This window comes from Puma concolor, chromosome E3 (assembly GCF_028749965.1).
Source record: "Puma concolor isolate L17-30 chromosome E3, mPumCon1.1.hap2, whole genome shotgun sequence".
Lineage (NCBI taxonomy): Eukaryota > Metazoa > Chordata > Mammalia > Carnivora > Felidae > Puma > Puma concolor.
In genome coordinates, this window is record NC_141682.1 from 33,185,368 (window position 1) to 33,207,836 (window position 22,469).

A 22,469-nucleotide genomic window follows, 5' to 3' on the forward strand; every position below is an offset into this window, starting at 1 on the left:
ATGCCCTCGGTGCCACCAAACTGCCATTTAAAAATGGTTGAAATGGTAAATTTGATTTCAGACCACACACACACACACACACACACACACATCAAGGTCGTGTTTGCCTTCTGCCCCAGAAGCTCCATTTACAAGGCTTGAAGAGGCAAACCTTTCTTTGCTTCTCCTGAAAAGGGATTTTCCCCCTCAGTAGTCAGAAGCCCCCCTCCTCCTGGGTAGAGCGCTAAGAACTTGATCGGAGGCTTCTGATTGGCTGGGTCTTTGCCCTGGAAGCCCCCTCCTCCCCTCTCCACCGGCTGTGCCTACCCCTTTGGGAAAGAAAGTCCTTTTCAGGGTTCTCTGTGCCATCGAGAGAGGCTGACGGTGTGGGGCTCCTTTGGGCTGGTGGCGGTGCAGGTGCCCATGGGGCTCTTCCGTCTGGTCCTGCTCGGGGCGCTGGTGGCAGTGACTTCGGGGAGTAAGTAAAGCTGCTGTGGTCCTGGTTCTGTGTGGGGTGAAGCCTGGACAGCAACTCCTTCCCCTGGGACAGTATTTATGTAGCCAGGTGCCTGTTGACCTGCTCCTCCCCTGACTCTCGTGGTTTTGCCTTTCATGGGGAGAAGGAAAGAGATTCCAGGTGGATCCTTATCTCTTGCCTCTGTCTTCCACCAACCTCCTCTGAAAACTTGAGACCAGATCTGTAATGCTGAGGGATGAAATGCTAAGTTGAGGGCTCTGAGCTTGTGCGCAGGGATGCTTAGCTGTTTGCAGGGGTATGAGGTGGTGGGCATGAAGATTCGAAGCAGCTCTCTCTCGGATGCAGCGTAACTTGGTGAAGTGTGCTTTTTATCTGTTGTCTGTTTCCTACGGAAGAGTTTAGGGCAGCGAGATTCAATAAAAACATAATGGGAGACAATATGTAATTTCAAAGTTGCTAGCAGCCCTGTGTAAAGAAATGCTAAAAAGGAACGGGTGAAATTAATTTGGGGGATATAATTGACTCGACCCAATATTTCCAGAATGTCATTAGAGAATGTGGTCGCTGTAAAAAGGTATTAATGAGACATATTTTCCGTTCTCTGAAATCCGGTGTGTGCTTTATACTGGGAGAAAATTTCCAATTTTTTTTTTAGCGTATTTCCATTCTAAGATTGTATTTTTTAAATAATCTCTATACTCAACTTGGGGCTCGAACTTAAAACCCTGAGACAAGAGTCGCACGCTCCATCGACGGAACCGGCCAGGTGCTCCCATATTTCAATTTGGAGGCTAAATTTTCATTGCAAGGACTTGATCTGTATTTATTTATTTATTATTATTTTTTTTCAACGTTTATTTATTTTTGGAACAGAGAGAGACAGAGCATGAACGGGGGAGGGGCAGAGAGAGAGGGAGACACAGAATCGGAAACAGGCTCCAGGCTCTGAGCCATCAGCCCAGAGCCCGACGCGGGGCTCGAACTCACAGACCGTGAGATCGTGACCTGGCTGAAGTCGGACGCTTAACCGACTGCACCACCCAGGCGCCCCTTGATCTGTATTTAGATCTCCTAAGATTTAGAGTTGAAAAGGGGGGTTTGTATACTAAGTGGTTTTAAACCTACTTAAGTTTTCCAGTAGCTGACTTGAGTTACTGGTTTTTAATTGAAACACAAAATTGAAAGTTCCTCCATAACACCAGCCACATTTCAGATGCCCAATAGCCACACGTGGCTGGTGGCTACTGTCCTGGACAGTGCAGGTCAGATTGTAGCTGGCTTTTTGATTTTGTTTTGCTATATTTTCAGCACCTATTTGCCTGGTGCACAGCAGGTACTCAGTAAATCTGGGCTGAATAAATGAATGCATAGGGACCAGAACTGACATCCGAGAAGGCTGAAAGGAGACCCGGTTTCATTTCCAGGCTGTAGAGATCACATCCATTTCAGTCCCTTTCGGATCTCTCCCTTGAAATGAGTAGGATCCGATAGAGAGATGTATTACCTTTCCAAGTTCAATGTTTCCCCTCTTTGGCTGATCTACTTGGTAGGAATATTGAATCGTTTTGGAAGTTTTTTAATTTAAATACTATTTTTTTAATACTTAGAATATGTATTAAAATTTTTTAATATAATTTTTCATCAAATTGGCTAACAGTGTGCTGTTGGTTTGGGGGCTAGATTCCTCTGGTTCATTGCTTACATTCAACACCCAGTGATCATCCCAACAAGTGCCCTCCTCAATGCCCATCACCCATTTCCCCTCCCCCTACCATCAACCCTTAGTTTGTTTTCAGTATCCAAGAGTCTCTTATGGTTTGCCTCCCTCCCTTGCTGTTTCTAACAATTTTACCCCCCCCCCCCGCCCCGTCTTCTGTTAAGTTTCTCAAGATCCACATATGAGTGAAAACAGATGCTATCTGTCTTTCTCTGACTTCTTTCACTTAGCATAATACCCTCCGGTTGCATCCACGTTGCTGCAAATGACAGGATTTCATTCTTATTGCCAAATAGTATTCCATTGTATAAATATTGTTTTTTCTAAGTGCTTGAGAAAGGAAGAGAACACGATTTAGTTCGAGCACAATACTCTTTGAACACACCTCGTTTCTGGAGCTCGTGGTGGATGGGGGCTCGCGGGCTGGGCTGCTTTGCAGCGTAGTTGGTGGGCAAAACAGATGTACAGGTTGTTGGAAGGGCAAACAAGCCGAATGCTGGGTCTGTGCACAATTGGGAGTCAAACGATTATGCATAAACAGGTTTAATTTGGTGCCCAGAGTATGTGCTGTCAGAGGCTTGGAGGAAAGTGGGAAGGGAAATCCATCAGGCTAATGTGGTTTTATCCAGTGTTAATGTACTTGAGTGCGAAAAGCGATTTGTGAGACGACATAAAACATTTGGGAGGCGGGGATGTCTTCTCACGTTCTATTGTTTCCAAGGGTCTAACCAAAATGGCGTAAAATGCACTTTGCCCCATCTTGGGGAAATGTTTCATCTCTCAAGGGATTAGGCAGGCTCCTATGGGAAATGGTTAGCCGTCGAGGCACGGTGGGGTAGTTTTAAGGATGGAAACGGTATTCTAGAAAATCTGTTGTCTGAACATGGTTGCAGACAGATTCCTGGCTGAGGTTGTTCCAGGAGAGCGGCATGGGTGGTGCCTGGGAAAGATCCAGGCAGGTGGCTGGAAGGAAGGACAAAGGGTTGACAGAAGGTGAAAGTGGGCAGCACTCGGGCTGGGACAAGTGAGGGAGAGAAGCTGACCCTTTCCCGGGAAGGAGGTGGGGGCGGATTCCCTGCCGAGGGACCTCCGTCGCCTGGGGTAGGGGCTAGGAGGTCGGGAGCCCGTGCTGTTCATTCTGTGGTTGGCTTCTGCTGCTGAGAAGGCGGCCGTGGTGGTGAGGGGTGGAGGAGGTGTTCCAGAGGCTCTGGAGACCACCACTCATGGCTGCAGCCCCCTGGTCTGGCTTTGTCGGTTCACAGTGGTCAGGGAGGACCCTGCTGGGGTGAGACCCGGAGGAGCCTGGGGTGTGGGGAACAGGAGGAAGAGTGTTCAGGGAGGAGGGAACAGCATGTGCGAAGAGCTTAAGCTGAAGTAGAGGACCCATGCGTCCAGAGGGTGAGGGCCAGGTGAGAAGTGGCCAGAGGGCAGACAGCGGCCAGCCCTTGTGGTAAAGGATGTCCTTAGGAGTGCATGTGGCTTGAGGGGGGCGGGGAGGGGACTTGGGAGCTGTTAAACCAGGAGCGATGTGATCAGATTGAGCTTTTTGTTCTTCCTACACTTTATTTTTGAGAGCGAGAGAAAGAGAGTGTGAGCTGGGGAGGCACAGAGAGAAGAGGGAGAGACAGAATCCGAAGCAGGTGCCGGGCTCTGAGCTGGACTGAGCCGTCCAGGTGCCCCCAGATTTTGGTTTTTAAGACAACTCCAGCTGCGGACGAGGAGTTGTGGACACGGGGGATAGTTACGAGGCGGGGCAGGGAGAGGAGGGAGGGAGACTTGCGTTTGTTGATGGACTCGACAGAGCTTTGGGGGCGGCCATCAGGAAGAGAGTAAGAACGCAAATGACTCCCAGGTTACCAGCTCGGGCAATGAGGACAGTGGTGCCACATCCACGATGGGGGAGAGCAGGTTGGATAAGGGGTGGGGAGGTCATTCCCAGCCCTCTGACAGACAGGAGTACTGGCATCATCTCTTCTTGTCCCCTCGGACGTTTAAGCGTCCCCCCCCCTCCACAAGCAGGTCAGTGGCAGGTGGGTGGGGCCGTCCCGTGCCTCCTCCTGGCCCTGCCCTCGTTCCATCCGATCTGTGATTTCAGAACCTCAAGATGTGCTGAAGAGCCGGGCAGCCTCCTGCTTGAAGACAGGTGCAGGTGAGCAAGGGTCTCCGGAGACAGGAGGCAGGGCTGGGGGTGGGAGCAAAGCGGACCAGCTGCCTGGTGTGAGCGGGGACAGCCTCCTCGGAGCACATGTCCCCATTCCCAGAGCGGCCGGTGCAGAGGAGAGAGGCCAATTCTGGAAAGGCCATCTGGTCATCAGCAGTTGGCGGAGTAAACAGCACGCCTGGGGCTCTGGCCTTACACCTTGTGGTCCCCAGATGGAGTAAACATCTGTGCCGGGCGATTCTATTTGCGTTTTGGGGTGGAGTAGATGAGAGAGCTTTAGGGCGAATTCTTTGGAGGGAGAGAAACATCCGGGAGTGTGAGGTGTGGCTGTTTGAGCACCTGAAAATGTTAATTCACTGACAAGCCCCAGAGAAGGGTGGGGTGTCATAGTTAGCTGGGTTTCGCAATTGGTCCCCTGGCCTAAATGGGAGGTTAGGGAAGTATAGAGCTGCCTCCTCCCTAAGTCAGCCCTTCCCGCCACCTCATTGTCCCCTGAGGCTGGCCAGCTTCCCGGCCTGTTTCCATCAAGAACCAGGACAACCCTCTCCTAGCGCACATGACGCACATGACGTCCTCAAGGCCACAGGTGAGGACTCAAACTCCCGAGGTTGGCATCCCAGCTGTGTGACGCTGGGTAAGTGAGTTAACCTCTCTGCGCCTCAGTTTCCACCTCTGTAAAATGGAGACAGAAGAGCCACCCAGAGTTGGTTGAGGCCTAAATGAGTTCACGTAAGTGTAGATCAGTGGTTCTGAACCAGGACGGTACCCCTCAGGGTGTTTTGCAGTGTCTAGAGAGAGTTTGGGTTAGCATAGCTGGTGGTCACATCTGGCGGGTAGGGGCCAAAGATGACGTATAAAGGTGTCAGAAGGAGGCCTTAGCGTAAGAAAACGCTGGACACCCTTTGCTCAACACGTACTGTTCCTGTCTTTATTTTCTTCTTCACCCTCAGAGGAGGGTGCCGTCTGCTGGGCTTACCCTGCACCGGGAACAGGCAGCTCATGGACCAGTGGAGGCAGGGAGGTGGGAACCCAGACGTCTAAATAGTCTAGGTGGAGTTGAGTCGCAGAGGTTGATGGGTTGTCAAGGTGACATTCTATCCTCTGTCTGCTCTCCAGGGTCAGCTGAGCCCCACCTTCCTGTGGGCACCAGATACACCTATCGATTTTCCACCAACACCAGTACGGGCCTGCAGGGGGCCCCGGCGGAGGGGAGTGGCCTTGGCCTCCGAGGATTGGTCATCCTAGACGTGCTCGGCCCGTGCCAGATGGCCTTATGGGTGAGCGTCTTTGGGCAACCAGGAGATCCCAAGGATGCTGGGGAGGGCCCAGGGGAAGTTACAGCCCCCTCTCTACCCCCGGCTTTCCATTATACATAAATGGAGAGGAGATTTCTGAACAATCTCAAGTTCATCAGGTCAAGACTCTAGAGGGTGACATCGGAATGTGGCACCATTTTGGTTGTAGGAGGTACCCTGTGTGGGAATAGCGGGGGTTAAAAAAAAAAAAGAGGGAAAGGGAAAGTATTCCTCGGAGCGAGTAAAGCCATGGTGTTGGGTGTTGGGGGGCAAGCTGTGTCCTTGGTAGGAATGAGGGTCCAAGCTGGGGAACCTGAGCGAACAGAGCTTAGGGTCCACGGCTCGGGTTAAAGGCACATGGTAAAGCTCCCTCGTGGTCTCACAAGTGGAAAGGCCTGCTCCTTCTTTCCTGTCTCCGTTCTGATGATTCTCCTGCGGTTCCTGGACAGACCCTCCCACCCCACATCAACGGCGGCCTTTTGCTTTCCCAGAAGTCTTTTAAAAAAAAAATTTTTTTTTAATGTTTATTTTTGAGAGACAGAGAGAGAGAGACAGAGCGTGAGCAGGGGAGGAGCAAAAAAAGAGAGGGAGACATAGAATCTGAAGCAGGCCGCAGGCTCTGAGCTGTCAGCACAGAGCCCAATGCGGGACTCGAACTCACGGACCACGAGATCATGACCTGAGCCGAAGGTGGACGCTCAGCCGACTGAGCCACCCAGGCGCCCCTCCCAGAAGTCTTATCTCCTGCTTGAGAAGCATTTCTGAACTGGCCAGAATGCTTGCTCACAAGCGTTTCTCAAAACTTTTTTTTTTTTAATGTTTTCACGTAGACCACTGGATGTGGTCTCTCGAGGGGTGGCTGTGAGCTGCCTCTAGATTCTTCAACCGCCCAAAATGTCCGCTCTGGTCCCAAACTTCATCTGGAATCTGTTGTCCGCTCACGTCCATCAAAATACTGGCAGCTGTTGGTTGGTTTTCTGTAAGACCAGTTTTCACAAAGCACGTTGTGTGCCGCTGTAGATTCATTCGTTTGCTTTAAGCATTTAAAAAAAAAAAATTGGTAATGTCAAATGTTGGCCAGAAAAGAAAAACTGGCTTCTATCAAAGGCGTTTGGGAAAAAATGGAAACTTTACAGCCGCCCAGGAGGCAATCCGTTACACACATTTTTGTGTCAAAGGTGTGAAAACGGATCTTCAGAGCAACGTGTTTTCACAAACGGAACGTGTGGGTCTAGTGACCACCAGATCAAGAAGTGAAACACAGCCCCCGTCACCTGCCCCGTTCTCTCTTCTGGTCACTGTTCCAGAGGCCTTCCGGAGTTCTAATGCCATGGATTAGTTTTGTCTGTCTTTGCACTTGGCTCCCGTGGAATTATTCAGGATGTTCTCTTTTGCGTCTGCCTTCTGTCTTTTCTTTGTGTGTGTGTGTGTGTGTGTGTGTAATTTTTTAAATGTTGATTTTTGAGAGAGAGAGAACAAGTGGGGGAGGGGCAGAGAGAGAGAGAGGGAGACACAGAATCGGAAGCAGGCTCCGGGCTCTGAGCTGTCAGCACAGAGCCGGACGCGGGGCTTGAACTCATGAACTGTGAGATCATGGCCTGAGCTGAAGTCAGATGCCACACTGACTGAGCCACCCAGGTGCCCCATATTCTTTTTTTTTTTAATTGTAAAATATGCAAAAAAAAAATTACTATTTTAACTATTCTATGTGTATAATTCAGTGGTAATACATACATTTATCATGATGTGTTACCATCACCACTATCCCGCTCCAGATGATTCATCACCCCGAACAGAAGCCCTCTACCTGTTATACAGTAACGCCCCCTGCCTCTGTCCCCCCACCCCCCGCATCCCTATTCGACTTCCTGCCTCCATGAACTTCCTAGTGAGGTACGTCCAAGAAGTGGGATCCCTTATCGCAATCAATATGCAAACTGTGTCTGGCTTCTTTCATTGAATATAATGTTTTCAAGGTTCATCCACATCATAGCATGTATCAGAACTTTGTTTTCTTTTGTAATTTAATTTAATTTTTTTACGGTTTATTTATTTTGAGAGAGAGAGAGAGTGTGTGTGTGAGCACGGAAGGGGCAGAGAGAGAGGGAGAGAGAGAATCCCAAGCAGGTTCCACGCTCTCAGTGCAGAGCCTGATGTGGGGCTTGATCTCACGAGCCAGGAAATCACAGCCTGAGGCAAAACCAAGAGTCGGGTGCTTAACCGACTAAGCCACCCAGGCGCCCCCTAATTTTACTTTATTTTATTATTAAAAAATTTTTTTTTAACGTTTTATTTATTTTTGAGACAGAGAGAGACAGAGCATGAGCGGGGAAGGCACAGAGAGAGAGGGAGACACAGAATCTCAAGCAGGCTCCAGGCTCCGAGCTGTCAGCACAGAGCCCGACGCGGGGCTCGAACTCACGAACTGCGAGATCACGACCTGAGCCGAAGTCGGACGCTCAACCGACTGAGCCACCCAGGCGCCCCCTAATTTTATTTTTAATTGTAAAAAAGCATATAATATAAATTCTTGCCTTTTAACCATTTTTAAATGTACAGTTCAGTAGTGTGTTACAAAACTATGTTGTGCTTCTCTATGTAAAAGTTGCACATACGGAATATAGCTAGAATGGATGGCTTTCAATCAAGTGGTCAGAAAGCAAGCGCTATCAGTTACATGGCTGAGGGATTCATTGTCCAGGACAACGTCTCAGTGCCAAGGGGGACCGTATCTCACCCCAAGATTGAAAGCCTGGGTGACTGGGGGCACGACAGACCCTCTGTTGGGGGAGGGGAGCTGGTTTTCAGGGGAGAGAGCAAATGGGTTTCAGGCAAGATGAAGATGAGTCACTTTGAAACAAAAATCCTCAGACAGTGAAACGACCCTGTAAGATGCTATCCTGGTGGACACGTGTCATGATGGGTCTGTCCAAACCCATAAAAATGCGCGACACCAAGAGGGACCCCTGATGTAAACTCTGGGCTTTCGGGTGATGATGATGATGTCTCGATGCGGGTTCGTGTATTGTGACAAATGTACCACCCTGGCGGGGTGTGGGTAATGGGGGAGGTTGTGGGTGTGGGCATATATGGGGTATGTGGGAAATCTCTGCACCTTCTCAGTATTGCTGTAAACGTAAACCTGCTCTAAAAACAGTCTGTTTTTTGGGCGCCTGGGTGACTGCATTGGCTGAGCGTCCAACCTCGGCTCAGGTCGTGCTCCTGTGGTTTGTGGGTTCGAGCCCTTCATCGGGCTCTGTGCTGACAGCTCGGAGCCTGGAGCCTGCTTCGGATTCTGTGTCTCCCTCTCTCTCTGTCCCTCCCCGCTCATGCTGTCTCTCTCTGTCTCTCAAAAATAAATAAACATTAAAAAAATAATTAAAAAATTTAAAAAAGTAGTCTTTTGTAAAAAGTGACATCAGTCACACGAGGAAGGCAGTTTTTAGGGGTGATTTTATTTTTCAAGTTTAGAAAGTCCATCTTTTGTGATAAGTGCACACACGGGCACATGCACATATCCACAGGGGCATTGGGACATCCAGGTTTTTTAAATGCATGGTGAGCAAAGTCTTGGTTGGCTTTGCAATTCTCACATATTTTGTTGATACCCTATATTATAGATACACATCTCTTCCCCACACTGCTCGGGCCTTTTAGGCAAAATGAGAAACCAGTGAGAACTTTCTGGACATTGACCAGGGAGCCGTAGATTCTGAGTATTTCAACTCTTTATCCCCTGGAGCTAGTTGGCCTCTACCACCCAGGAGCTAGAACCTTCCCTCAAGGGAAGGATCTCTCTGCCTGGCTCCTGACACGGGGGTCTTATTACCATGCTGGGCCCCAGAACTGCTCGATGGGTGGGGGTGCCAGTGGGGTCCTGGGATATCCCCGGAGAGGTCACCAACTCACGGTCCTTTCTGCTTTAGCTCCAAGGCTTCCAGGTGACCTCCATCTTGGGGTCCAAGGTGACAGTTCTGAAGGATTCCGAGGGTTTGAGGTAAGACGCTAGCCTTACTCGTGGTAGGACCGCACCTACAAGCCCCGTACCCCCTTCTGTTAGCCACCAGGTGTCAGGTGCACCGAGTTAGATTGCAAGAACGGTGAGGGTGACCCCACCTTAGGTTTTGACCTTGGGAAGCGCCCAGGCCAGACCATTGATGAAAACGACTGAGAGTTAGGGCATAGGAGACTTGAGTGAGTCTAAGTAGCCTCAGATGGCCTTCCCTTACCTGGTGGGAGAAGCTGGTCTCCTATTTCCCTGTCCATCACCCTCCACATGTCCAGGGTTTGTGTTTGTCAAACACCCACTGGGCATTGTCCATGAGTACATTCTGGGAGACCCTGGGTACCCATTAAAGCCCACCCCTCTCCCCTCCCTGTCTCTGCTGAGATGGGGGTTTTCTTGGACACCCATGGCCTCTCCCTTCCCGAGCTAAGCCTCCCTTTTGTGACCCGGCCAAGCCTGGAATTCTCTTTCAGGCTTGTTTCCCAGGACTCCCTGACAGTGGCCTCCGTGGCCTCAAAGCTCAATCCAGCCGCCAGACTGAAGACAAGCCCATCCCTGCAGATTCCTCTTCCTTTTTTATTGCAAATTCATTTGTTGAAAAATAAAGCCTTTGTGCTGGGGTCCAGGGTTAGGGGACGCTGCCCAGGGGCAGATGGGTCCCTGCTGAAAGGCTTAGGGTGGTCTCCTCTGAGGGGGCAGTGAGGGCTATTGTCCCTGGGCTCCTCATCAGAAATGCTAAGTCACAGGGCTGGGGGTTTTCAGCTCCTTGAGGCCAGACTGACATTTGCTATTCTGGAAGGGGCGGGCAACATTTGCATTTCTCTAGCACAAGGCCTGAGACCCAGGGGGCTGCCTCCAGAGGGCCCCTGACTCCCAGGGTCTGAGCTGGAGAGGGACAGTGACCTCCTGGGGAGGTGAAAGTAAGGACTTCAAGGTTCTGCTTTGCTGGCTGGCTGCTGGACTTGAAGCACCTCTCTCTTCTACACCCACACACAAGTGTGGCGACTTCACGGCCCATCACCTCCCCCCACCCCATCCCCCCACCTGGCAGGTGCAGGAGTGGTCCCATCACCTCCTCCCACCCCATCCCCCAACTTGGCAGGTGCAGGAGTGGCGGGGAACAGAGGTGAGGGGTGGCGGGAGGAGCCCTGGGCTCAATTCTGCTCCCACCTCCTTCCTGACTTGCTGTGTGAGCCCCTCCCCCAGTAGCTCCCAGTCTCTGGGCCTCTTGTCATCTGTACGGTGATGGGGTCTGAAGTTTCTGAGACCCATGGCCCTGGAGCCAGCCTGCCTTGGTTTGAATCCTGGCTGCTGCCCTAGTCCCTTTCTGGTTCTGAGCCTCAGTTTCCTCATCTGTTTGTGCGCACGTGCGCGTGCCTTTCCCGGTGTGGGGGGGGCGGGGTTGGGGGGATGCTAGATACCTCCCAGTGGGCTGGGAAAATGAGAATCTCTGGAATTCAGGAAGCTCTTGGAAGTTGAGCTTTTGGTTACTTGACACTGGGCGCACCCGGGTGCTTTAGTCCAAGTGTTAGGAAGGCTGGACTCGCTTTGGAGCCGAGTTGGCTGCCCCTTGTGGTCCGTTCAGAAGTTGCTGGAGACCCCAGCGAAGAGAAAGCAAGGTCATTTGGGAAGATGGGGAGGGGGGGAGGGGGAGGGCGTTCCCTAGGGGCTTCCTATGGGGAGTGACCTGTAGCAGGAGGGGCAAAGGCACTGTGGCCCCAGCAGTGCCCTGGAGGCTCCCCTCCTGACTCGCACCCACCGGTCCCCAGCGCTGCCCTGGGCCGCTATCCTCTGCGCTTCGTCCTGCACGCCGGCCGCGTGGCCCGCCTGTGTCCTCGGAGCGCAGAGCCACGCTGGGTGCTGAACGTGAAGCGCGCGGCGCTGAGCCTCCTGCAGGGGCGCCCGGGCGCCTCCGGCCCCCAGACCCTCGAGGAGGTGAGGCCGGGAGCCTGGTTTGGGGGGGCGGGGGCAGGGGAGGAGCAGAGGCTGACGGGGTCCCGCTCGCCCAGGTGGATGTCCTGGGCAGGTGTCCTACCACTTACCAGCCACAAGGTGCCTGGCTGCTCAAGACCAAGGACCTAGGCCGCTGCTCCCTGCGCAGAGCGCGCTCCTCGCTGCGCTCCCAGGCCCTGCCGGGGGAGGAGGTGAGTGCCCCCCTCGCCCCCTCCCCCCCAGCCCTCCTGGACCCACCTTTCTTCCCCTCCTCCCTCCCCAGCTCGCCCTGCCCTTTCCTGTCTACACCTCATTCCCCTCCATTCCCTCTCCCTAGTTCTCCTTCCCTCCAGACTTCTCTACCCCACACCCCCATCTCGTCCCCTTCGCCCTTCCCCCTTCCCCCCTGCTCCCTGGCCCCACTTCCTCTCCTCCCGTCCACAGCTCCCTGCTGAGAAAGTGTTTGGTCAATAGCACTTTTCTGGGTAAGGGTGAAAGGTGATCACTGTTAATGTTAACAATTACACAAAGTCTTCTTTTAAGTTTATTTACCTCTTTTGAGAGAGGGAGGGAGGGGCGGGCCAGGAGAAGAGTGCTGTCAGCGCAGAGCAGAGCCTGATGCGGGGCTGGAACTCATGAACCGTGAGATCATGACCTGAGCCAAAACCTAGAGTTGGACGCTTAACCTAAGACTGAGCCACTCAGGCGCCCCTGTACAAAGTCTTAATATCTGGCAGCCTCAGGTTCAAAGTGAGGTTTTAGTACCTGCCCTGGGGTTCCTTTGTGTGGGAACCCCCTTGTCCTTTCCCTCTCTGACAGCCTTTGCTCCGGCTGCTGGTACTACAACCCAGGTTGGGGGGAGGCTGAGGTCGGGCTTTGAGGCCCCCAGCGTTCCCCACCTTACCCCTTCACAGCCGGGGCCTTGCCTGAGCCCCTGCCTGTCTCCCCCACCCCCATGGTCCAGCAGCCTGGCCTGGCGTCCCGCCTGACCTGCCATCAGAGTTTCCAGGCTGGCATACTGAGGGAGGCCTCCTGCACGGAGCTGGACACCGTGGGGCCCCTCTCTGAGAAGGCAAGTGCCGTGCACATGCGGACCCTTTCCTCGCTCATCCTGCTGCGTGAGATGCCCTTGGATCCGGCTGTCACAGGTGACCAAGGGTGGATGTGGGGACCCTCAGAGCAGACTTGAGACCTCCTGTGGCAGAGCGGCTCAGGCAGGCCTAGGCTCTATCACTCTTTCCCTGTTTGGCACCCTATCTGTCTTGAGCAGTTTCTGAAAATGGCTGTTGACACGGGAGTCTGTCTCTTTTTCTAGAAGTTTCTGCTGGCTCCCATGCTTAGGTTTGGTCTTGTCCTTTTCCCTGGGTTGTCTTCAGTGGAGATAGAATCTTCTGGTTCTCAGCTTTTGTGGGAGAATTCCACCTTCCATCTGATGACCTGAACATTTTGGGGGCACGCTGACTCGGGTTTCCTGATTTTCTGGAAAGTTCCTGCCAACACATAGCGTTGCCTGGAGCTTGGCTCCCTTCTAGAATTTTGCACGGAAGGAAAGAAGCAAGGCATGCATCTGAGGGAAAAAGATACATATTTTTTGGTGGTTGAAAAACTGCTCTTTCCCTGAATAATCAAATAAAAAGATTGTTATTGCTGACCTTAGGGAAGGATTTACTGGGGGCCAGGAGCCGTGCTGAGCGTTTTATGTGGATTGTTTCATTTGGTTCTTATCATGACCCCAGTGGGAAGGTACTGTTGTTAGTTACTTTTTCAAATGAGGAAACTATACCTCGAAGAGGTAAGAGGACTTGTCTGAGGTCACACAGCGGGCAAGAGACAGAGCCGGGACTTGAACCCCCAGCTCTGTTCTGTAACCTTCATGCCTCTGAGCCCAGGCTCACTGCACCACCTGAGCAAGAACCTGGCAGGTGGGACTGAAGTCCTGGAGCTTCCCAGCATCCCCTCTGGTTCCACAGAACACTGGCTGGGGTCCCAGCCTGCCCTGCCTTCTGAGCTCTGCCTCGGGCACCATGTAGGCAGAAAGGGGTCATCTAGTCATGTAAGACCTGGATGTTCCCCAACGGAATTGAATGAACTGTCCGTGTTTTTTTTTTTTTTCATCTTTCATTAAGATAGAAGTGGTTTTATTTTTATTTTTTATTTTTAAATATAAAAACTTTAAAAGTTCACATTGCACACTTCATTTTTTTTTTTTAAGTATTTATTTATTTTGAGAGCAGGAAGGAGCAGAGAGAGAAGGAGAGAAAGAGAGAATTCCAAGCAGGTCCTGTGTTGTGTGCTGAGTTGGACGTGGGGCTCGATCATGACCTGAGCCGGGATCAGGAGTTGGATGCTTAGCCCCTTAACCGACTGAGCCCCCCCCCCCAGGTGCCCCACAGTAATCCATTTAAAGTGAACGATTCAGTGGCTTCCAGTATAGTCACAGAGTTGTGCGTCTATCATCGCAGCTAACTGTAATATTTTCGTCACTCCAAAAAGAAATTTCACACCCAGGACACCTGCGTGGCTCAGTTGGTTGAGTGTCTGACTCTTGATTTTGGCTCAGGTCATGATCCCAGGGTCGTGGGATCTCAGGAGTGAGCCCTGTGTCGGGCTCTGCTCTAAGTGTGGAGCCTGCTTGAGGTATTCTTCCCCCTGCTTGTGCTCTCTCTCTCTTTCTCTCTTTAAAATTAAAAAAAAAAAATAAAATTCACACCCGTCTGCCATCATTCTCTATCCCCCTGGCCCCAGACAACCTCTCTGCTTTCTGGATTTGCCCATTCCGGGAGTAGCATGTAGATAGAATCATACGGTATGTGACCTTCCATGGCTGGCCTCTTTCACTTCCGATAATGTCTCAAGGTGTCTCCACGTTGTACCGGGTGTCTGACCTTTTTATTGCTGAGTCATCTTCTGCACGGAGGGACTTTGCATGTTTTCTCTGTCACTCCCAAGAGCGCTTTGGAGGTAGCCTGTTTGACTGGCCCTCATGGATGGGTGTGAACGTTGTTTCCCATCTTTTGCTGGGGGTCGCAACTCGGCCATGATTTTCCTCGTGCCTGTGTGCCCCACCCCCTTTGCCGGAAACATGCGGAAGTATTGGCAGGGTTGGTGGGCGGCTCCCAGGGGGCCTTCTTCTCAATCTGGCCTAACCCCCCCCCCCCCCCCCCACCGTGTGGTCCTCCCCATCTAGCGCTTCCCATATCAGATCCAGACGACGGGGAAGTCACTCCAAGCAGCCTGTTGTACGAGTGGGAGGAAACGCGGTCTCAGGCTTCGGTGGTCACAGTGGCCGTGTCCGTAAGGAAGCTGTGCCAGGCTCAGACCACCAGCTTCGAGGTAAGTGCCTTTGGCAGCCTTAGGCCAGAGTCTGGCCTGGGTCCCTGGGACACCCTCTTCTTTTTTTTTGCCAAATCCTTCTTGGTGTTTAGTATCAGGGCTGCTACGTACAGTTGAGCAGGGTGTGTACTGCACAGCTGTGCCGGTTACAAAAGCAACAGAAGGGGAAGAAATCGAGCTGGTGTGTGCCGAGCCTTGTGGCCCAGTGCGGGGAGAAGATGAACAAAGCGGAGGCCTTTCTTTCACTTGCCCGTCTGGGGCCAGACCGTCCTGTTGGGCCCTCGGGCTAACTTTCTGAACCTGGCTTATCCTGGAGATCTCTCTGGAGATCTCTAGCCATACCCAGATCTGACCACTGGAGACTTCCCACCGAGTCCCAACCCATTCAGCCTTCCTTGGAACTGCTGGTCATTTAAAGTGGAGGAGTGGACTTGAGAGGAGTGGTTTCATGGCCCAGAGAGATTTAGAAGGCTCGAGACATCTGGCTGGTTCCCTGCTTTGTGACTAAATGACAGGATTTGTGGGAATACGTGATGCTGTGTCTTCCCCCTGCCTGTCTTGTTCTGAGATAGAGCCCCGCACCCACACGCAGGAGGAGAGGCGGACAGGCTGTCCCTGGGGAAGGAAAAACGACGTGTCTGGGTCCTGTGTCGAGGCTGCCCTCCCACGTTGCCTTCCTATAAGAACCTTCCATGTTCCCAGGAATGGTGTTCCCATCAGCGGGGCCCAAACTGGCCGGTTTGCTCAATTGGGGAACTGTTTAGTTTGTTCAGCAAGATGAGACCCTTATTACTACGTACTGGGCACTGTTCTCGGCCCTTAGAATGAAGGAGACAGGTACCGTCCTGGCTTTCACGTAGCATGAAATCCAGGGTGACGGGAGAGGGACCGTACCTACCACTGGTGATGAGGATTTCAGCTGTTGATGAGCGCTGGGAAGAGAACAGAGTAGGGATGTGGCTGAGTGACCGCTTGGGACCAGGGTCTAAAGCAGAGGTCATTGAAGTGGAGCCCTGGGGTGGTCCCTTGACAATCTAGGGGCGAAAGTGCTCTGAAAAGAGCTTGAAAGAACCAGGGTCTGGAGTCTGAGCCCTGGGGACGTGTTTGGGGAGCTGGCCGTCCAGCCTCGTGGGAGTGGGATGGTGAGGACCGGTGGGGCCGCCTCCTGCAGAGCCTCATGGTCAGGATAATTTCCGGAACATTCTAGACACATCTCGATCTTTGTCCCACCACCCCTGCCATTCACCACTCTGGGCTGGGTGTCACCAGTGACATTTGGGAGACTTTGTCTGCCTCCGCGCCTGGGATAATGAGTGAGGACACCCACAAACCTGTGAACTGAATGTCCTGGACCTCTAGGGGCTGCGGGGGGCACATAGAGCAGGAAAGGGGGGTCAGAGGTGCTGGCATGGGGTATAATTTTAAGTGATGATGGAGGTGACGTTGAGTAGGGGTCGGAAGAGCTGTGGATGTGGGTGGCCGGTGGCGGTGGAGGGGAGCCACAGCACATACTCCAGGGTAGGAGCTGCTCGGGGAGTCTGAGTGGCAGGGTGGTTGGTGGGGGCCTGTGGCTGGCGCCCAGTGGGAAGCACGAGAGGGGACGAGGGTCCCCTCGGTGGAGCTCACAAATCCCTTTCTCTTGGGGTAGTGGGGAGCCTTGGAGGGTGTCGTACAGAGGAGGGAGGTCACGATCTGATGTGCATTTTAACGTTCCCCCTGTGGCTAAGGCTGGAGAACAGACCGAGCGCCAGGTGGGATGCAGGGAGCCCAGGCGAGAAGCTCTTGTGGTAACTTAGGGGGACATACAGGAAGGGGGTCTGGGAGACGAAGGGAGAAGGGTCAGATTCAGATGGACGCTGAGAAAATAGATATTTTTATAATACATTGAGGATGTAGAGACTGTGTTTATACCTACTGATTACATTTATTGACGATGAAACAGAGTAGAATATGTTGAATAAACAGACCGTGTGTTATATCTGTGTATACTGGATGCATGTTGAACACACACACACACACACACACACACATACATTTTGTACATGTGTGTATAATATGGCGGAGACACATGGGGGAACCAGGAGCCAGTCTCCAGCTTGCTGATCCCGTGTACCTCACCCTGGGGGTTTCGTGGGAGCCAGAAAGAAAAGGGCCATCTGCCTCGCAAGGTGGTGCTACAAGCCACCAGCTGGTTAGGAAGTGACCAGGCCAGCTGTCAACCCAGGCAGCCTGTCCCCCCCAGCAGGGTTCTTACCTTGACATTCCTGGCACCTTGGGCCAGATCGTTCTTGAGTGGGGAGGGGCTGTCCTGTGCATCTCGGATGTTCAGCAGCGTCCCTGGCCTCTGCTCACCAGAGGCCAGCCTCACCCCTATCCCAGCTGTGACAGAAGTGTCCCCAGGTGGTGCCACATAGCGCCAGGGGAGTAAGGTCGCCCTCGCCGAGAACAGCCACTTTGTAGCCTACGTTCTAACTGTCATGTGGCTCACCCTCAGGAAGTGCTTGGAAACCACAGGACAGGCCCGCTTCCCTCGTCTGGCCCCCAGAGCATCCTCTGACTCCCTGGCCGGGACCTTCCCCAGGAGGGGTGGCTCAGAGCGAGGCGTACCCGGGGCCTCCGTCTTGCTTCCTGGAGACTGGCAGTGCGGGCCCCCGAGGGCACAGGGCGGCTGTTCTGTATTTATAGCCCAAGAAAGGAAATAAATTGTTCTCCCTGGGGAGGTCCCCCCCCCCCCCCCCCGGCTGGCGGGTTGCTGCTGAGGACCTTGTTTCTGAAAGTGGCTTTTCAGGGATGCCTCAGTGCCCACGGAGCAGCTCCTCGGCCCCCTGAAGGCCTGGGGGGCCCGCCTGGTTGCCCTGGGGACCAGCTTTGCGGGCTTCGGCTTGGGATGCCCTTGCTTGTCATTGTCGCTGGGCAGGAGACAAGATTGGTTTTTTCAGTCGGGAAACAAAACCAGGACTCCTGCTCAATAGAGAGCAAATTCTGCGGGCCTGACCCTCGCCAGAGAGGCCCTGGAGTTTCGACGTGGGGGGCAGGGGGCTGTGATGGCCAGAATCATCCGTAGATGATGCAGGAGGAGGTGAGAAGTGAGGCAGGGTGGCACAGCCCCACCCCCACTGCCAGGGAGGACTCCAGGCAGAGGGCTCGGCTCTTGGTTACCATCTGGTATTCTAAGAATATGGAGCCCAGGTCCTGGGCCTTTATTAAACACTGACTGTGTACAGCCAAGGGTTTTAGGGGCCGTGTAGACCGTGGTATGTCAGAGGTGATGGTCCAAACCCTGCAGGGCGGTTGTTAAACACAGCCGTTCTTATTAACGATCGTGTTAGAAATAAGTCCATGGTAAGGGCACCTGGGTGGCTCAGTTGAGTGTCTGACCGTTGATTTCGGCTCAGGTCGTGATCTCATGATTCGTGAGATCGAGCTCCGCTTTGGGCTCTGCGTTGACAGGGTGGAGCCTGCTTGGGCTTCTTTCTCTCTCCCTGTCTCTTTGCCCCTCCTGCACGTGTGTTCTCTCTCGCTCTTAAACATCAAGAAAAAAAAAGAGAAGTCACATTAGAAACAAAGGTAATCAGTGTTCAAAACCATCACTTGCCTGCCTGTGACCTTGACACCTGTGACCAGTTTGTTTGCACCTGCTGTAGGCGTGGGTGGTGACATGATCTGCTCTCGCGCCTCCGTGCTGCTTTTTCCAAGTCTGCGTCCAGTGACAGCACGTGGGTACACGGGCAGCTGGAAAGGGGCCACAGTGGGAGTATTGACATCATGGGACTTGGAAGCTGCCAGAAGTCCGGGCTCTCTTTTTTCTTGTTTGTTTGCCCACCCCCACCCCATGCCCTCAGGCAGGGGACACCGGTGAAGAGTGTGGGTTTAGGAGCTAGGTGGCCAGGGTTCAGTGCTCGACTCTGCCACTTAGGGGTGAGGCCACCGGCACCTGAGTAAAGCCCTCAGAGTGTCCCTGATCTTCTCTGTTAAGGGGGGATAACGACACCCACTCCCCGTAGGCTGTCGCGCGCGGGTCAAACGAGACGGTGCGTGCACGCGACCTAGAACAGTGCCTGACACGCAGCAGAGGCTCCGTACAAAGTGACCAGTGGTGGTCCTGGTGGTGTTCGCGTTAGGATCGTGCGTGCTTGTTAGCAGCGGACGGGCTTCTCCCTTGTCTCGCTGCTGGAGGGGAGAACCGGAGGCGGTGCTGTGATCCTTCCTGCTGTGGCTGACCCTGGAAGGCTAGTCCTGATGCCCACACTCGGGGCCAGAGGCCTCCCCGGAGGAGGCGGCATACTCCAGGGTGGATACCCGGCCTTCCCCAGGTGGCCAGGTGCTCAGCCAGGCACAGCAGTTGTTGGAGGGCTTCAAAGCGTGAGTGTCTCAGCCCAGAGAATCTCGGGTGATGCCGAGCTGAGCCCATCCAGAAGGCAGGCAGCAGGCCTGGAGTTGAGAGTCCCCGGGGGTGGCTGCCCCGAGCTGGGCTGACAGTCTTGAAGGCCAATAGCAGTCAGGGCCTGCCGTGGTGGTGACAGTCGTCCCACCCAAGGGGTGGCTTGTGTGTCCAGCACGAGAAAGTAAAGGCAAAGCTAAGGGTAGCCTGCGGCTCCACAAAGAGAAGGCACATCATAGGAACGCTGTCCGGACCCCAGGGGCCAGATGTGCTGTCCGGAGGGGTGGGTGGGCCGAGCTGGCCAGTGAGGGGCCTGTTGTGCAGCCTGCGTCTTGCCCGGCCAAGCTGTGTGCACGGGAACTGGGTGCCTGCCACTCAGCACGGGAGGCCAGAGGCCGGGTGAGTGGGTCCCAGCCCCAGCAGAGCCCTGGCTGGCCAGGCGTGGGTTGGGGAGCCTCGGTCCTGGCCTTGGCCAAGCCCGGGGGAGGCGTGGGGACTGCCAGCAGGAAGCTGGGACCAAATCACCTATCTCCGGAAACCTGAGGGGTGTGTGGTCTGAATACGCCCTTTTATTCTATATTTTTTTCGTTAAAAATATCAGAAACGATTGCCATCTCACCGACTCTATGAAAGAGGCTGAGACTCAGCCTAGATCGTGGTCGTGTGAACATTTAGTGAGCTTTTGTTAGAGCGTAAAGCCCACAAAGGCAGATATCATGTCTGTTCCCCCCACCGCCTCCCGCTTATCCCCAGCCCCTAGGTGTAGTGGCTGGCACACAGTAGGTGCCCAATAAATGCTGGTTAAGCTAAAGAATAGAAATGGACCAGGCTGTGTGCCAGGAATTTGGGAGAGAGAAGCCCAGACACGTGGCCTCATTTCTTTGGATCTTAGGACACTTCAGGTGGAGGTTGCCAATACATGTCCCACTTTCTTTGCCGTCCTGTCTGAAGACAGGGGAATGGAGTAGGTGACCCTGTGCCCTCCACCACCCCCCGAGGCTGCCAGGGGAGGAGGTGTTGCTCATGCTTCCCCGCTCTGATTCCCAGGCCGCAGAACTGTTCCTGACGCTGGTATTAGAGCTCCAGGGACTCTCCCCAGATGAGCTGCTGGAACTCTGGAGACAATCTTCTTTTAAATGCCGGGACAACTGGTAAGGGCCTTGCTGCGGGGGAGGGGGGGACCGGCCGGGGAGCTGGCTGGCGGTCCTGGTGGGGCTGGGCCATCTTGGCCCCGTCCCGGGTCCCCCCTCTGAGGGCTGCATGGTGCTATCTCGTCTCGCCTCGTCTCATCCCTGTGATACTGACTCGTCCTTCGTTCTGGGATGTCTGCCAAGAAGGTGATTAAGCGGGGAGTCTGGAGGTTCCCACGGGCTGGCGGGGGTGGGGGGGCCTTCTTGTGACTTAATCTGAAGGGCCTGGCAGTATAAATACAGGCATTGTTCTCTCCCCCAGACTGGGACCCTCTTGCAGAGAGCTGGAATTAGCATTCCAATGTGCCTTGGGTACCCTTCTGGCCGTGGGTGGGGGTGCGGGCCGGGCTGGGGTCCCACCCCCTGGACCCTACTGATGTGGGGCCAGCAAGGGGTAAACAGAGACCCCGGGTGCCGAGTGTCTGAGGAACTCTGGGCTCCGGGCTGTCCTGGGGAAGCCTGGGGCTCCTTCCCCAAGTCCTGCTGCTCTCCAAGCTCCTGAGCTCCAGACATCTGGGAGTTTCTCCACAGCCTTTCAAAAAGATCTCAAAAAGCCTGCTTCAGATCCTGTGTCTGCCTCTCTCTCTGCCCCTCCCCCGCCCATGTTCTGTCTCTCTCCCTCTCTCAAAAATAAATAGAGGGGCGCCTGGGTGGCGCAGTCGGTTAAGCATCCGACTTCAGCCAGGTCACGATCTCGCGGTCCGTGAGTTCAAGCCCCGCGTCAGGCTCTGGGCTGATGGCTCAGAGCCTGGAGCCTGTTTCCGATTCTGTGTCTCCCTCTCTCTCTGCCCCTCCCCCGTTCATGCTCTGTCTCTCTCTGTCCCAAAAATAAATGAAAAACGTTGAAAAAAAAATTAAAAAAAATGAATAAATAGAAAACATTTTTTGAAAAGATCTCATAAAGGTTATCAGTCCAAAATATGAAAGAAAAAAAAAAAACCTGCAAAATCAACACGACCAAATGTCTCAGTGACTGCACAGCCTAATAGCTAATGGAGAGGCACCTCCTGAAACCCTTTCTCTGTATCCTCTCGTTGAACCCTCACTAGGACCTCGTGGGGTAGGTGGCTTTTTTTTTTTTTTTTAATCCCTACTTCATGTTTGCGCAGGGAAGCCAAGGCACAGAGCAGTTAGGAAACTGACCCAGAGTCACACAGCAGAGTTGGGAGTTTGAACCCAGGCGGTCTGTGCTTCTCCATCTAGTACTTACGGGCTTGAATAGAAGTGATGTTTGACTTAGGCGTGTTTTAATTCTGTGTGACCAAGGCAAGGGCCCTCAGGTCCTCAGGAGGAACGAAGTGCCCGTTTCCCTGGTGACCTCCCCCGTCTGCTGCTCTGCATTTTCCTACAAGACCCTGGGTCTCATCGGTCCATGTACGTGTTGGGAGTCAGGGAGGCGGGAGGACCCATCCCAAATCTAGGACTTTCTGAGAGGACAGATGCTCTTCAGAGAGTTTTGGTGTACATGAGGCTGCCTTCACTTCTGGCCCAAGTGTGGTTCCCCAGGGCCCAGATTTATGGAGGAAAGAGGAGGTGTGAGGGTGAGAGGTGGGAAGAAGAGGGAGGACGTCGCTCAGAGGAAGTGACCTGTGTATTCCGAGGACTCTCAGGCATGTTGGGGCTGGTCCATCAGCATTCCCATTTTCGAGATGAGCAAATCGAGGCCAGAGACTATTGACAGGCAGATGATGAGGGTGGGGGTGGGGCGTCTGGTCGTGGGCAGGCGTGGGCTGGCTTGTGGGGCCTCCAGCTCTGGGAGCCTCCCGTTTCTGCAGTGATGCTGGGGATCTGCCTCCCATTCGGTCACATCCCTACTCAGAGCCACCATTGTATCAAGGTTGAAAACCTTTTCTGAGCTTCGGAACCTTTCTGCCATCTCAGAAAAGAAAAGAAAAATGCTGATGTTGGCCCAGGACTGAACATCAGAGGCAACCTGCCAGTTGTTGGTTCCTGTTCGATGCCGGGGGTCCTCGCCCCTGCTTGGTGACCGAGGCAGG

At 53.5% G+C, this 22,469-nt stretch overlaps 2 protein-coding genes across 2 annotated transcripts in view; both read left to right on the plus strand.

Moving 5' to 3' along the window:
- Positions 1 to 320: 320 nt before the first annotated feature.
- Positions 321 to 13,724, plus strand: LOC147573122 (protein APOLTP-like). The gene is made up of 7 exons (XM_086691235.1): positions 321 to 457; positions 4,270 to 4,323; positions 5,452 to 5,612; positions 9,557 to 9,627; positions 11,406 to 11,571; positions 11,646 to 11,780; positions 12,536 to 13,724. Exons 1-7 carry the CDS (start codon positions 403 to 405, stop codon positions 12,755 to 12,757), a joined length of 864 nt encoding a protein of 287 aa, XP_086547361.1. The 5' UTR covers positions 321 to 402; the 3' UTR covers positions 12,758 to 13,724.
- Positions 13,725 to 14,605: 881 nt separating this feature from the next.
- LOC147573123 (protein APOLTP-like) overlaps positions 14,606 to 22,469 on the plus strand; it is a 129,766-nt gene continuing 121,902 nt past the window's right edge. Inside the window, exons 1-3 of the mRNA XM_086691834.1 lie at positions 14,606 to 14,669; positions 14,756 to 14,901; positions 20,330 to 20,433. Coding sequence (XP_086547960.1) covers positions 14,606 to 14,669; positions 14,756 to 14,901; positions 20,330 to 20,433 — 314 coding nt within the window. The remainder of the gene's footprint in view (positions 14,670 to 14,755; positions 14,902 to 20,329; positions 20,434 to 22,469) is intronic.